The sequence below is a fragment of the Triticum aestivum genome, chromosome 2A (genome assembly GCF_018294505.1).
Source record: "Triticum aestivum cultivar Chinese Spring chromosome 2A, IWGSC CS RefSeq v2.1, whole genome shotgun sequence".
In the NCBI taxonomy this organism is placed as follows: Eukaryota; Viridiplantae; Streptophyta; class Magnoliopsida; order Poales; family Poaceae; genus Triticum; species Triticum aestivum.
Genome location: NC_057797.1, coordinates 671,270,483 through 671,286,449, shown reverse-complemented (window position 1 = coordinate 671,286,449; position 15,967 = coordinate 671,270,483). Strand labels below are relative to the sequence as shown.

At 47.0% G+C, this 15,967-nt stretch overlaps 1 protein-coding gene across 1 annotated transcript; it reads left to right on the top strand.

The window, feature by feature from the left end:
- The first annotated feature begins 11,481 nt into the window (after positions 1 to 11,481).
- On the top strand, positions 11,482 to 13,804 carry LOC123190104 (5-amino-6-(5-phospho-D-ribitylamino)uracil phosphatase, chloroplastic). The gene is made up of 2 exons (XM_044602684.1): positions 11,482 to 11,707; positions 12,453 to 13,804. Exon 2 carries the CDS (start codon positions 12,560 to 12,562, stop codon positions 13,595 to 13,597), a length of 1,038 nt encoding a protein of 345 aa, XP_044458619.1. The 5' UTR covers positions 11,482 to 11,707; positions 12,453 to 12,559; the 3' UTR covers positions 13,598 to 13,804.
- Positions 13,805 to 15,967: the final 2,163 nt, after the last annotated feature.

The window sequence follows — 15,967 nt, the reverse complement described above, 5'->3', positions numbered from 1 at the left end:
ATCTGGTTCTTACTTGTTGCCTCGATTACTTCTTAATCCACCTATTCTGTCTAACTAATCACAATTTAACTTTAGAAGTAGCAACAAATCTCTCACGAAGATGCTACTTCTAACTAATATTTTCTTATAATTGGTGGCACGTGTAGGTTTTTTCAGAGTTAAGCAGTCTGCTTGTTTGTTACTCTATAATAACTCGACTGTTACTAATGGCACTGAAGTTGATTGGATCGACATCCACAAGTTCCTACACTTTATTGATCGTCTTGAGGTCCTTGTGGGGCGTTTCAATGGTGGAAGGCCACGTGGGATATGTGTGCCACTACTGCACTCGCTGAACAGGTCCAACTGTGTCGAGAAACTTATGGTACGAGTTGTTTTCTGTTATATATGTTGTTCATAAACTATTGCTTATACACAGTTTTACAGTTGTGATCTTCTTGAAACAGGAACTGTCGAGTTCTATTGTTCCTATACAGATGCCTGACCATGGTCGGGTCAGACTTGCGCTTGGTCACAACATGATGTTTATGTCGACCTACTCAATTCTCCTTGGAGGTGAAAAGATACTTATTCATGGGTGGTCTCAAATAATGAAGGCCCGTCCATCTTGGAGAATAGGACAGAAGATTATGTTCATGCTTTTCCATGGCTCTAAAGCGAATATCCTGTTTATTGACCACGTTGCGAGATGAAGCCGCTTTCAGAAGGTTGTGGATGCGCGGGGTGGCGCCTGGGCCTTGTCCTGGGGCTTGGCGGCCTCAACCTTGGTTAACTATATGCAAAGTAGCACGGTTCGAGGCATGCTTTGTATGGTTGAACCTGTATAAGTACTCATACTACTTTCAGCTTTGGTTGTTAAGTGCCCCTGCTGGTTTCAGTTAAGGTTGTTAAGTACTCCTGCTGCTTTTATAGTCTGTCGTGTTTCTTCAGTCCTGTCTTCCTCCAACCGCCAAAACCAAACCAGCGCTGGCGGGGCCGCCTGCTTCTGCCTCCCACGGCTGGCTGTGCCTCAGCGCACGCATCGCCGCCCACCGTCTCCTAAATCGTTAACGCCGACGTCCTCCGCGCGCTTTGGTGCGCTCGCCGCGGCGCCACTCTCTCGCGTTGTCAACATGGTCAACAAACAACAGGAATCGGCAAAAGTACGTGGAGAGGATGACAGTAGGGGCCCACCACGTTAGTGTATGGAAAAATAAAATGCTTCCTCCTAGTGTTTTCCTGACATCTGGGACCCACAACATTGTGAGCGTATATAGTCAATAGACAAGAGAACATCACAAGATCGGCTGATACCTGGGACATAGCTACTCGAGCAGTATTATTTTGTTTGGTATTGTTGAGATAGAGCAGGGTTTGAACTTGGCTGTGGCCCGTCTAGCCCAGGCTTATATTTTATGTTCACCATGTGACCAGCCCAACTATTTTTTCTTTGTGAAAATAAGCTCAATTTATTTTTTATGAAGAATACCCAATCCAGGCCTACTTATTTTTCTACGCCCAGATGGGCTGCAACTCTTTCAAGACACCGGGCATTAACCTAATTTAAATATATCTTGAAAGCACTTTAAATCTGGCTGGACATTTCGGTATTAAAAATAGTTTGGAACCCATAAAAATACGCAAAATTGGCCCTGGCCAACAAAAAAAATGACGGCAATAAATTGCATAAAAAGTTGCCATGAGCTATATATAAATTATTTAAAAAGAGGAAGTGGTCTGACTTGTGGGCCTGTTTAGTTGACGCGTATGCAAGATTTTTTTAGTTATTATATACGTCAACCAACGATTCTAGCAGACGTGACATCCAACGACCGTCGTGTTTCTTCAATCTCTGATCTTCTTGCTCCAGCCGCCAAAGCAGCGCCGGTGGGACCGCCTACTCCCGCCTCCCATGGCCGGTTGTGCTGCCGCGCAGGCCTCAGCGCCCCCTACTACTCCCACCGCTGGCCAGGGCATCCCTCTACTCACCCACACCCCTGTTATTCTGCGGCTACGGCAGCCTCACACCGCAGCCGAACCGGTGAACGCTCATACTCCTCTCCGTGTGGGCATCCACTGTCGCGTCTTCCCTGGCTCGGCGTCGTCCCCTTCCTATGCCTCGCCGTCGTCCACCGCCGTGGTGCTCTCGGCGCGGCGTGGTCAATGTGGTCAACGACCAACTTCCATCAGAAGAGTACTGTACGTGGAGAGGCTGATAGCTGGGTCAACGGCAGCCGTAAGGAAGTGCCTCCTTATTACGCAGAAAATAATTATTCCTCCACCCGACAGCGGGGACCCACCAGACGGGCCACCAGTATTTTGCAAAAAAAATCGTTTCCCCCTGACTACTGGGACCCACCGGACGGGCCACCGTATTTCACGAAAAAACGTTCCCCCCGCTGTCATCTCGGACCCACCGGAAGTGCCTCCTTATTACGCACAAAAAATGAATACTCGCCCGGCTAGCTGGGACCCACCTTGGTGGGAGGCTGACTTGTGGGCCTACTAAGTTGACAGGGACGAAGGGCTTTGTCAACTTAGTCAATATGAATGATTCTAGCTCCAGTGACTGTACGATGTCCATCCAATGGTCGTAGTGCTTCTTCAACCTCTGGTCTTCTTGCTCCAGCCGCCCAAAGCAGCGCCGGTCGTGCCGCATGCTCCTGCCTCTCGTGGCCGGCTGTGCTGCCGCGGAGGCCTCACCGCCCCCTACTATTCCCACCGCTAGCCAGGCCCTGCGGCGACGACAGCCTCACACCGCAGCCGAACCAGTGAACCCTCGTACTCCTCTCCGCGCGGGCTTCCACTGCCGCGTCTTCCCCGGCTCCGCGTTGTCCCTTTCCTAGGCCTCGCCGTCGTCCACCGCCGTGGTGCTCTCGGCGCAGCGTGGTCAATGTGGTCAACGACCGACTTCCATCGGAAGAGTACTATGCGTGGAGACGCTGACAGCTGGGTCCACGGCCGCAGCAAGGAAGTGCCTCCTTATTACGCGCAAAATAATTATTCCTCCACCTGACAGCGGGGACCCACCGGACGGACACCAGTATTTTGCGAAAAAAATTGTCTCCCCCTAACTGCTGGGACCCCCGGACGGGCCACCGTATTTCGCAAAAAAAACGTTCCCCCTGCTGTCAGCTCGGACCCACCGAAAGTGCCTCCTTATTACGCACAAAAAAATGAATACTCCCCCGGCTAGCTGGGACCCACCTTGGTGGGAGGCTGACTTATGGGCCTACTAAGTTGACGGGGACGAAGGGCTTTGTCAACTTAGTCAATATGAACGATTCTAGCTCTAGTGACCGTACGATGTCCATCCAACGGCCGTAGTGCTTCTTCAACCTCTGGTCTTCTTGCTCCAGCCGCCCAAAGCAGCACCGGTCGTGCCGCATGCTCCTGCCTCCCGTGGCCGGCTGTGCTGCCGCGGAGGCCTCACCGCCTCCTACTATTCCCACCATTGGCCAGGCCCTGCGGCGACGGCAGCCTCACACCGCAGCCGAACCAGTGAACCCTCGTACTCCTCTCCGCGCGGGCTTCCACTACCGCGTCTTCCCCGGCTCCGCGTCGTCCCCTTCCTAGGCCTCCGTCGTCCACCGCCGTGGTGTTCTCGGCGCGGCGTGGTCAATGTGGTCAATGACCGACTTCCATCGGAAGAGTTCTGTGCGTGGAGACGCTAACAGCTGGGTCCACGGCCGCAGCAAGGAAGTGCCTCCTTATTACGTGCACAATAATTATTCCTCCACCTGACAGTGGGGACCCACCGGACGGGCCACCGTATTTCGCGAAAAAAAAACGTTTGCCCCTGACTGTTGGGACCCACCAGCTACATCTTCGCATGCAAGGAAGTGCCTGACAGTCGGGACCCACCTGGTCGAAGCGTACGTAGCGTTGTCATTCTGGTCGCGAACGCGTACGTACATATATACTGCTCGATGTAGAGGCGCGCACGTGTCTTAGTAGAGGCACGCACGTAGCATGTACACGTACGTACAATGGCCAGGGTGCAAGAAAGAAATATGGCCACGTATGTGTACATACGGGTGGGGTCTCGAACGCCTACCCGCGCATACGTACGACCAGGGCTCGTGTACATGGCTGGGTCAGAACGGAGAAACAACGTCGTCGTCGTGTTCATGGGGAGGCAACGGAATGCGTCGTGTTCATGGGGAGGCAATGGAATGCGTCGTGTTCATCGGGAGGGCTTGGACGGAACATGCGATGGAAACGAGGCCTGGTGTACCGCAGAACGGAGGAAATGGCCTTCTGTTCGACCGGCCATGTTCGAAACGGGATCCTGTTGATCGGGAGGGGTCTGGCGTACCGCAAAATGGAGGAAACGGACCTCCTACGATCGAAACGGGGGTCCTGTTGATCGGGAGGGGTGTCGCGTACCGCAAAACGGACGAAACGGACTTGTGTTGGAGCGCTACGGTCGAAACGGGGGTCCTGTTCATCGGGAGGGGTGTGGCGTACCGCAAAACGGGACTCCACGAGATACTGTTCATCTCCATCATCGACCCCCTCCAGCCTCCACGAGCTACTGTTCATCCACCGTCGACCTCCTCCAGCCTCCACCTGCGACTGTTCATCCACAGGCTGCTGTTCATCCAGCCTCCACTGTGCGCTACTCCACCGGCTACTGTTCAACCAGCCCTCTCCACGGGCTCCTGTTCAACTACCCCTCCACGGGCTACTGTTCATCCTGCCCTCCATGGGATGGTCCTGTTCATCCAGCCCCAACTGGCTCGATCGATCGGGGTCCTGTTCATCCAGAGGCAACACCACGGGGTCCTGTTCATCCACCCCCACCGGGAACTGTTCATCCACCCTCCCGCAACACTCACTGTTCATCCAGAGGCAGAATTGATCGGGTTCAGTTAGCAGCAATAGCGAAGGAATCGCTCGATCGGGTTCAGTTATCAGCCATCGATCGATCGCTCGGGTTCAGTAACGCGTAGCCTGCAGTGCAATCGCTCGGGTTCAGTTAGAGCCCAACGCCTTCACTCGGGTTCAGTTAGAGCCAATGCCTCGCACACACGCGCGTACGTGTATGAGAGAAGTGCACATCGCTCGGCCCCCGACCTCCCACCGTAACCGGGAACTCCCCGAAATTTTCCTCGCCCTCGCTTCTACCACGGTTTTTCCGTCATGGATGGCCCAAAGAATGCCATGCGGCTGCGTCTCCGGCCCGCCCAGGACGAAAAGCCCATTTTCTGTCATGATTTTTTGTCATAGAAGTAGGAGCCCACCACATCTATGATGATACCGGGTTTTGACACAATTATCGTCATAGAAGTGTCATATGTATGACAGAAAAAAAATTCGTTCACCCCAAAATTTCACGGATGTGTCTTTTTTTGTAGTGCAACCTACTAGCACCAATCCCGGACTTGGAGACAAGAATTGGATACAAGAGATGAACTAGGGTTTTGAGATGATATGGTGCTGATGAAGATGTTGATGGAGATTGCCCTCTCCTGATGAGAGGAGCGTTGGTGATGACGATGGTGATGATTTCCCCCTCCGGGAGGGAAGTTTCCCCGGTAGAACAGCTCCGCCAGAGCCCTAGATTGGTTCCGCCAAGGTTCTGCCTCGTGGCGGCGGAGTTTCGTCTGAGAAGATGGCTTATGATTTTACCCTCGTGGGCAGGATGTGGCCCCCTGGTGAAGTTCTTACTCTCGGTATTTTTTATATATTTGGAAAACATCTTCCATGAAGTTTCAGGACTTTTGGAGCTGTGCAGAATAGGTCTCTAATATTTGCTCCTTTTCCAGCCCAGAATCCCAGCTGTCGGCATTCTCCCTCTTTATGTAAACCTTATAAAATAAGAGAGAATAGGTAGAAGTATTGTGACATAGTGTGTAATAACAACCCATAATGCAATAAATATTGATATAAAAGCATGATGCAAAATGGACGTATCAGCTACTAAGGCACTGGTCAGCTCCTCTTTGGCTTTGGAAGTTTCTTCTTGTTGGGACTTGATATTTTCTTGAAGATCAGCGGTTTGAGATTCCTTTTTGCTCAGCTTAGCCTGTAAGAGACATACATGTTATGAGTTGGCAGCATTTTGAAGTACCAAGCACATAACAAGTTATACACTTGGCACTTGGGGGCTAATGCCTATTGCTTCTTATTAAATTTCTCTTCTAAAGTCCCAAGATCAATTCAAGTATTATTCTTGGCACTTGGGGGCTAATGCGTATTTGCTCAATAATACAGCCCCAATTCATCTTGAAGAGATAAACCGGCCCTTGGGGGCTACACAAAAAAAACTTGCAAGATTAATACTCTAAAGTCCCCGTTCATCCTGAAAAGATAAACCAACCCTTGGGGGCTACGCAGGCAAAGTTGAAGTATTACAAAGTCCCGATTTACATTGATATCATAAATCGGCCCTTGGGGGCTACTGGGGTTGATATTAGAAATTAGATACAAGAGAGAAACAATTATGGAGAGTTAACAGTATTTACCTCATATCGCTCTTTCATCAGGTTCACTAAACCGGCTTCATAGTCGCGGCTTGTGTACAGGTGGTTTAAAAACCCAAAGTGGATATCTTGGGCGCTGAGGTGGGCATAGCTTTCCAAATCTGTTTTCCACTTGCCCTTATCCATAGCAGCAAATTCTTCCTTGGCACTATGTTTTGATAAAGCAACGGGATTACCAGGAGTTGTGTAGCCTAAACCAGTAACAATGACATCATCTAATTGGTCATTGGCTGCTTTGACTGGGCTTGGCGGTTTATCTGCAGCCTTAGCTGGGCTTGGCGGGTTAGTAGCATGGCCTGTGGGATCATCTTCCATCTGTTCAGTAAAGGTTTCATGATGTTGTGTTGGCGGATCATCAAGAATAGCGTCAGCATTTGGCTCAAACTTTTTGGGATCTTTTCCGGTTCAGTGTCCGGATTATCATCAGTCGGTTTATTCAATTTTGCCTTTTTGCTGGGCCTAGCTTTGGCTCTGAAATGAATGGAAATAAAGGTTAGTAGATTAAACAGGTGCAAGGCATAAAAGAGCTAAGTGTAGTATGCTTACCCAGGAACAATCTTAAAGGGAGGAAGCTGTGTCCTTGTTGATTCGCCACAGGATGAATGGGAAGTTCCCTGGTAGTTTGAGTCAAATGGATTAAGAGGTTGCCGAAAATAACCATCATTGGGATAAGATGTGTCAGGAATGGATGAAACCTTTGGTGGGCGTTTACGAACCGGCGTGTTCGGTAAACCAGATGAAGTAACCACCTGGCCACTATGCCGGGTTGTGCGGCGAGCTTCATGCTGCTATTTCTTCAAAAGAAAGTTTGGATCCAGATAAGCTAGAGGGTGTGAAAAATTTACTTTACAGTTTGCTTGACGGGTTTTCTGTGTTGGCTGAGGATCTGAACCGGAGGAAAGAATAATTACATCTACATCATCAGCCCGGCTAGCTTCAGCGTCATCCTGATAATGGTCATTGTCAATGAGGTGTATGAAAAATGAACTAAGAGAATCAAGTTCTACCTCTAATTCCGGGTTGTCAAGATCTTCGTCGAGGTTCAGCTCGGTGGACTCATCTGCTTTCTTCTTGGTAGGCTTTTTGACGACCTTTGTCTTGGGTCGAGGGGTCTTGGCCGGTTTATCCTGAGGTTTCTTCTTCCAAAATGGGTCGTCACCCTGTTAAAAGATTGGCAAAGGTTATAAGGAAGAGTTAAGAATGTCAGGTTCAAATAGGAGTTAAGCAATTCTTACAGCTGGCGGTTTATTCGAAACACAGAAGGGACTTAGCCCTGTTTTACTGCAGACAGCCACCGATTCATCCAGTATCTTTTTAACAGCTTCAGTGATTTCAGTGTCAGTTAACTGAATGTTAGTGTGCCATTGAGGGTCTTTTAAGTCCCCTGTGTACTCGCACATTAAATCGGGGCGACATCTTAAAGGCAAAATACCCCAAGATATCGAGCAACGAACAAAGTCAATTCATGTTAAACCGTTAGCCATAAAGGCTCTGAGCTTTGCAAGTTGTGGTGCATATTTGGCCCGTTCTTTTGTAGTCAACCTTTGGGGAAATGGATGTGTATTGGTAAGTCAGTGAGCACGATAATCTGGCAGAGGATTCTCATCATCAGGGGAAGTATCCTTGCAATAGAACCAAGTTTGGTTCCAATCCTTAGGGTGACTATGATGCTTGGCGTGAGGGAAGCTGACGAAACGCCGCCAAGTTCAGTATTGGGTCCGTCTACAAATTCGGTACAGCGGTTTAAATAGAAAAGGTCCCTGAACAGTTCAACGGTAGACTCTTCTTGCAGATAAGCCTCGCAAAACACTTGAAAATTACATATATTGGACACAGAGTTAGGTCCAATATCTTGAGGGTGGATCTGGAAGCTAGCAAGCACATCACGTAATTTTTTTGATCCGGGAGGTTTAAAACCACGGCTTAGATGATCAACAAACACAACCATCTCGCCATCCTTGGGTGTAGGAGGATTTTCTGGACCGGGGGCTCGCTAGTGGATTTCACTCTGTTTTGGTAAAGCGCCAGTTATAACACATCCTTTCAGATCTTCTTCCGTAATCCGGGATGGAACCCAGTTACAAGCATAAAAAGTCTTGGCCATTTCTTAGACAACCTAAAGGAAGGTTTGTGCCGGTTTAAGATTCATGGTTGACAAGCATAAAGCGTTGCAGGTTAAGAGACAAAAGGTATTCAGGCATGCAAAAATGTTAAACCGGAGGTTGATGCTATTATAAATGATAAAGCGATTGGCGGTTTACAAGGGGACTAATGGTATATGGCAGGTTATTTTCTAAAAGATAAATCGCCTACACGGACAATGAGAGTATAGATCTGAAGCCAAAAAATGACTAAGTGAGGAAGAACAAGTTTCACAGTTTCACATTAGAAATTTCAGATCTACCACATGTCAGGAAAAGGAAAATATTTAGACCTAAAGGTTGGTGCTTGAGCAGTTCATGAAGTTCCAGATTGGGTTTTTCTACACAAAAGAGATAGTCTGATGGCAAAAGAAGGACTATCATTGCTACCGCATAAGGATATATCAGGTTTGGAATCTATCATGTAGCCTATGATGAAGAACAGGGGAAGAACACCACGAAACTTTCATGAGCCCGTGCGAACCCTAAACGGATCTATAGAGGAGAAGAAGAACTTACCGAAACTATTGAATGGCGGAGGTGCGTGAGCAGGGTCTGGTCCGAATAGGTCGATGCAGCGGCCAAAGTCGAAGCAAAGGTGAAGTCCGATGGCGGCGGCGGAGCTAGAGCGCTGGGGCGACGCGAGGAAGACGACGAGACGAAGAGGCACGAAGTGAAAAGTGAAAACGACCCTCCATCCTATTTATAAGGTGAATGGATAAGTGGCAGGCACGAGAATCGAGGAGGTCAAAAAATGGATATGCAGACATGTGGAGGCCTCGATTTTTGGAGATCCATTAAAGGAGATACATTAAAAGATTTGGGTTCTGTGTAAAGTTAATAGCGGATGACGTCACGGCGGGTTATCATGGTCTTGGAAGATGACATCACGACGGTTTACAAGATTTTTGTGAAGATATTGAAGAAGGAATTTTTCTAAGTGCTGAAGATTGACATGAACAAGTTCAAATCAACCTGGGGCCTAATGTTGGGGATACAACTATTGAGTATAAACTGCCCAGGAGCAGCCGGGTTATACTCATAGTGGTTTACTCTTATTGAAGCCCATGAAGACAAGGAATATGGCGCTTCACGGTGGAGATTAACAACAAGGCCCAAAGCCCAAAGGCGGATTAGGGCCCGTAGAGGTAAACCACCATATGGTGTGTAACTTTTATTGTAAGATAGGAAAGGGTAGAAACCGAGCCAGACACGTTTATGAGCCGGCCGGGATTCTGTAAACCGCCGGGCGTCAACCTGTGTATATAAAGGGACGACCCGGCGGCGGTTCAAAGACAGAAAAGAACAACAACTCGAGAGCGAGGCAAAGCGTATTTCGCTCCCTGGTCATCGAAACCCTAGCAAACCCATCACAACTGGGAGTAGGCTTTTACCTTCACCGCAAGGGGCCGAACCAGTATAAACTCCTTGTATCCTTTGTCCCGCTTTAACTCCTTTAAGCTAACTACGTTGCGATGGCTTCACAACTAAGTCCTCACACTAGGACATCTGTCGTGACAACCCCACGACAAGTACTTTTTTTTTAAAACGATGGCAAAAGATTTACCTCGTCGATTAATTACAGCATGAGTACTATATTCTATTCGATGTAACTCTCAACATGGACTTTTGCCATTGTACTTTTGTGTTGTTAGTTTGATCCAACCGGAATTCATAGTGTTCAAGAATAATGCCCATTTTGTTCAAGTGCAATGTGCTAGCAGCGTCACTGTTATGAGTTTTATGTGACTTGTGCATATCCTTGGCCACTTCTTTCAATGTTCTTCAGTTCTTTAATGGTTTCGTTTTGAAAGTCCGGGATTTAGGACAACTTATTTCAGGCGCACTAAACCGTTGTTTGGACATCATTCATGGCCCCTCATACTTTTGATTGCTTTTAATATTCTTTTGCTTCTTGTGAAATTGTTTGAATGATAAATTATTTTTCAGGTTAATCAGCTTATATTTATTTATTTTCTTCCGTTGTAACGCACAGATATGTTTGCTTTAAAAAAATATATAAACGGAGCTGAATTTCTCCATTTTTTCATCTGTCATGGTATTTACCCGACACAAATGAATTGATGTCCCGTGAAGTGAGAGAGGGGCTAAAACACATTATTTAACCCAACCGTTTTAGCTAGATTTTTTCACGACTCCGTGCAAAATTCGGAAAAAAAATTGCTGCTCAGTGCAAATTTTGATTTTTTTTTCATGGCGTAGTGCAAATCCCAAAGAGTACTCCAACTTTTCAAAATAATACCTTCTATGGAAGATTCGAAAATTTAGTCCTTTAATATCAGAACCGTCATACAAAATTCATACAGAAGTATGAATTTTTTAAAATAATACCGTATGTGTAGCATGATTTTTTATGTATGACTTATATGCATTTCTGCTAGCTTTTAGCACGCGCCTCCCTGCAGCCACCAGATGACACCGTTTAGTTATTGTTGCGTTGTGCTTATGGATGTTTCTATGGACACGTCAATCATCTCTCCCGTTGCGACACACGGGCATTTTGTGCTAGTAATAATAAAATCAACTAAAGTGTATACCATAAAACAGATGGAATTTCGTCAAAATCTGATTTGGTGTTTCTTTTTGGAAGAAAAGCAAGGGGTGGAGCTTGTAAACTGCCCATTCTTAAATGCTCTCTGGAAGATGGCCGGCCGGATTAAATGGGACCGGACCAACCCGTGTTTGACGGCGCTTCTTTTCATGGGCTGACGCGCGCATGCTGCCCAAGAAAACGAAGCGACTGCGGCCCATAGCGAAGCGCCGTCTCCTCGGCTCTGGAGCACACCCCTCACAAGTCCCCGGCCCCACCCCCACACGGCCGACGCACAGGCTGACAAGCGGCCCCTCGCCCCTCGTGTCCCAGCTGCCATGGACACGGAGCAGCCGCCGCGAGGACCAATCGACATCGACAAGGCAGCCGGCCGCATTATTGCCTATCCTGATGGAGGCCATCTCCACCATCCAAAGGGAAGAAGCGCCGGGGACCGAGCGGGGGCGCCTCCTCTACTCCCTCCCCACTCCCGCCGATGCTCTCTTCAGCTCCCCCTCCGACCCCCGCCTCCTCTTCTTCTTCCCCCGGTAAGCAAGATCGCCGTCTCCCCCCTGGATTCGTAGCCTTTTGCTTGTGCTAAGATATACTGGAGCATTCATTCTCTCTCTTTCTGCCATGTGCTGTTGAGTATGTGTTCAAGAACGGTTCGCATTTGGCCGTTTGGTGCTTAGCCGGATTGAATGTAGCACCAAATAATCGTTTTAATGATTAAGTTTGCTATAGGAGAAGTAGCATATTACCATTTTATGGAGTCTCTCGGTTCACAGGCTGAGCAGCTCTGTTCCAATGTGTGCCTCCTTTTATGCTAATAAAGTGTATGTTTCCCCTTGCACGAACAGTAAGATTGCGTAGAAGCGCAGAAGGATCTTTTTTAGCAAAAGGCACCGTGAAGTCCTCAAGTAGCCTTTTACGGCCACATCGCAACTTTTAGTCCATGTTTTGGTTCATCTGCCGAAAATTGGGGCTCTGCGTTTATTTTGTTTCTTGCATTTCTATAAGTCAATAGGAGTAGGAGTTTGAATAAGTTTGTCCTCACAGTGCTAGAATATACTAGTAGATTTACAAATCAAAGGTGCACACTAATCTAGTGAACGATATAATGGAACAAAAACATGTCCCCTTTTTCTTCAGACCACCATACTTAAGTAAAACCCAAGTGAAGCCGAGCTGTTCAGGTTGAGGGATTAAACACAGCAGGCACAGTTTTCTGCTCCGTTTAATATACATGTGCATCGTGTGCTTATACTACCATTTGCTTGGTTCTTAACACAGGTGAAGTGTTCAGCTATGCTTCTCATTGACCAGTCACACCTGAACTGAATCGACCTTGCTACCAAGCGCTTGACAGTTTCAGTGGAAGTATACAGGACTTTGAAGCAATGATCTCATCCATCAGCTTACTTGACAGTTCCCACCAGCTCATCCACAAACTGTACAGAAAATGCTGGCCAAGTAACTCAAATGCCAAACTGAACATGCATTCAACCGCGAAATCTGGGGGTAAGAGCATGAGGGTGAAGATGGCACTTCTGAAGCCCCATGCAACTGACTTCAAGAGGAACCATCAAGCCCACGAGGAAGACAATGTGTTCTACAAATTAGTTTATAGGCTCCCTGAGAGCCTTAGCTGTCTGTACACCAGTCAGAAACCAGTCAGAAAGAAGAAGCAGCAGAAGCAAGGAACTGTGCCTAGTAACCGGTTTGGTGTGATCTTGGAGTGGGAGGGAGTTGTTGTGGAAGATGATGACCCTGACCTGGAGCCCCGAGTGTGGTACGTACTATCACTTGAAGAGGCAAAGTCTTTTCCTCATGATGAAATGCTGAAGGAAATCGAGGGAATGAGAACTGATCAGGCTATCTCAGAAGTCTTATGTTGGTCGACAGATGCAAAAGAAATTGAAAGGTTAGCAGCACGCAAGGAGGTAATATATCAGAAACTCCGAGGCACTTTCTACCAGCTGCGACCAGGTGTTCTCGACTTCTTGAACGCCCTTGTGGATTCTGACATTCCAATAGCAGTAACAGCTTCTCGCCCAAGAATGAGCCTGGAAGAAGGCATAAAAGCTGTTGGTCTGCAAGGCTATTTCGATGTCGTAGTGGCGGCGGAGGATTTCCGCCGAGGGAAACCCGAGGGCGACATGTTTGAGATTGCAGCAGAGCAACTTGATCTTGAGCCTGATGCCTGTCTTGTGATGGGTAGCTCAAACTTGACGACAGAGTCTGCGCATACCGCTGGGATGAGGTGTGTGGCGGTTGCAAGCCGGCACCCTGCCTATGAACTCCATGCAGCAAACCATGTTGTGAGATGGCTCGATCAGCTCTCTGTTGCTGACCTGCAGAGGCTCGCCAATGGCGAGGTTCTTGGACGCAGGGGCAGACGGTCTGACATGGACATGGAGATTATGATCGAGGAGTGATGTTTCTGCAGGCACTTATCTGCTACTAATATATAATCATGCTGTAACTTCAGTACTGCATTACAACATTTTGTAACAGACCAAGTAGTGTAACAGATCAGCGTTCACCTCTTGGTTTCTTGTAATGCATAACTGAAACTCGTCTAGCTTAGATGCTTTCAATCATCAGAAAGGAGTTTGAAGCGAAGAAACTTCCCACCGTGCAAATCTTTTGCTGTGTAGTACATATATTACCTCTTCTATTTTATTCCTCGGGCTTTCTCAGAGATGATCGCTGGAGTTGTTTAGTACTACTACATTGGTAAGTGCCGATTAACTGAAAATGTGTGGAAGGTTTTATTTACAGAAAGAACAGATGATGCCCATCTCTACGCATGGGCGTTATGCTAGCATTCATTAGGACAATCTAAACAATTTGCATATCAGTAGTGTGTAAAAATCTCAAAATTTTATCACGCTCCAGTAAAAAATGTAAATTCAATTACTACAACAAAAGTTTATGTTTTTGCACTGCCCACACCAAACAAGCAATTTAAACATTCTAAAACCAAAACTTGGCACATTATTTTTGTAATACAATGGATATATACAAGGGGATAATTATTTTTAAGAAACTTTCATGAAAAATTCTACATTGTTTCCATGAGCATGAACACAAGTGTTCAAGGTCGACCCTCACTTCTCCAACGCATAACCTTCCAATCACTTCTCTTTTTGAAAAAGTTTTTAAGCATAAGAGGCATTTTTTTTTTGTATTTTCATTCTTTTAATTTTTTGTTTGTTTCACCCATAACTACAAAAACAAAAACAAAATCTACTTAGTGAAGAAAGCAAACAAGCATACATGAGAATATCAACCCCACGCTATTGCCCCGGCAACGGCGCCACAAAAGAGCTTGATAATCCCTAAATGCAAGGAATCATCGTAGCAATTTCCAAAGGTGGAAGTGATAAGTACGGAGTGTCGAACCCATAAGGAGCTAAAGATAAAGATCAATATTCTCTCAAGTCCTATCTGCCACTGATACGACTCTACGTACATCGAACGTTTGCTTTCATCTAGAAACGAGAAATAAAACTACGTTGTGGGTATGAAAAGGATAACTTTGCATGATATCGAAGAACTAAAATATAAAAATAAGTGTTGTTAACATAAAGTTAGAATATATTACTATATATTATAAGTAGGGAGTGTGGAATAATGATGGGTTGGTGTGCGGAATTGTCCTAGGCAATTGTTAACAAGATCGGTGATCGTTATTGCAATTTTATATGAGGGAGAGGCATAAGCTAACATACTTTCTCCTTGGATCATATCCACTTATGATTGAAACTCTAGCAAGCATCCGCAACTACTAAAGATCCAACCATAGCATTAAAATATCAAGTCCCCTTTATCCCATACGCAACAACCCCCTTATTCGGGTTTATACTTTTGTCACTCAAGCAACCCACTATAAGCGGATCATGAACGTATTGCAACACCCTACAACGGTAATCCCTCACGTGTGCGCGGCACAGAAGGCACCATAGGACAACATCAAAATAAAACATACAACTCAAACCAATCTAAATCATCAATCAATCCAAAGACAATAGAAATCTACTCAAAACATTATAGGATGGCAACACATCATTGGATCATAATATGTGGCATAAAGCACCATGTTCAAGTAGGGGATTACAGTGGTGTGCGAGAGAGTGGACCGCCGAAAAGAGATGAGGAAGATAATGAAGATGGTGATGTTGATGAAGACTATCACCGCGGCGATGGTTCCCCCGGTGGCACTCCGGCGCCACCGAGAGAGAGGGGGAGAGGGCCTCCCCATTGTGCTTCCTTCTCCATGGCCTCCCCCCCCCCTAGACGAGGAGAGGTTCTCCCTCTGCTCCTTGGCCTCCATGGTGATGATGGCCCCCTTCGGGATCCTCCTCCATGGCCTCCGGTGATGATGGCCCAATCCGGCAGGGTGCCGGAGAGGGTCTAGATTGATTTTTCGTGGCTACAGAGGCTTGCGGCGGCGGAACTTCCGATCTAGATTTATTTCTGAGGGTTTTGGTACTTGTAGGAATTTTTGGCGCCGGTCTCATGTCAAAGGGGTCCACGAGGCAGCGGCAAGGTAGGAGCACCCTCCCGTGGGGTATGACGCGCCCCCTACCTTGTCGTCGTCTCGGGACTCTTCTGGTCCAACTCTTGTGCTTCGGGGTTCTCTTTTGGTCCATAAAAATCACCGCAAATTGTTATCCCATTCCGATAATTTCTATTTCTGCACAAAAAAGACACCACGGTAGTTTTGCTGAAAACAACACCGGTCTGGATTGGTTCTAATCAAAACATACCAAAACCATATAAAATTGTTGTAACATGGCATG

What these genes read in the sequence shown, in the direction of transcription:
- LOC123190104 (XM_044602684.1), top strand. Translation starts at nt 12,560, where the DNA reads ATGATCTCATCCATCAGCTTACTTGACAGTTCCCACCAGCTCATCCAC.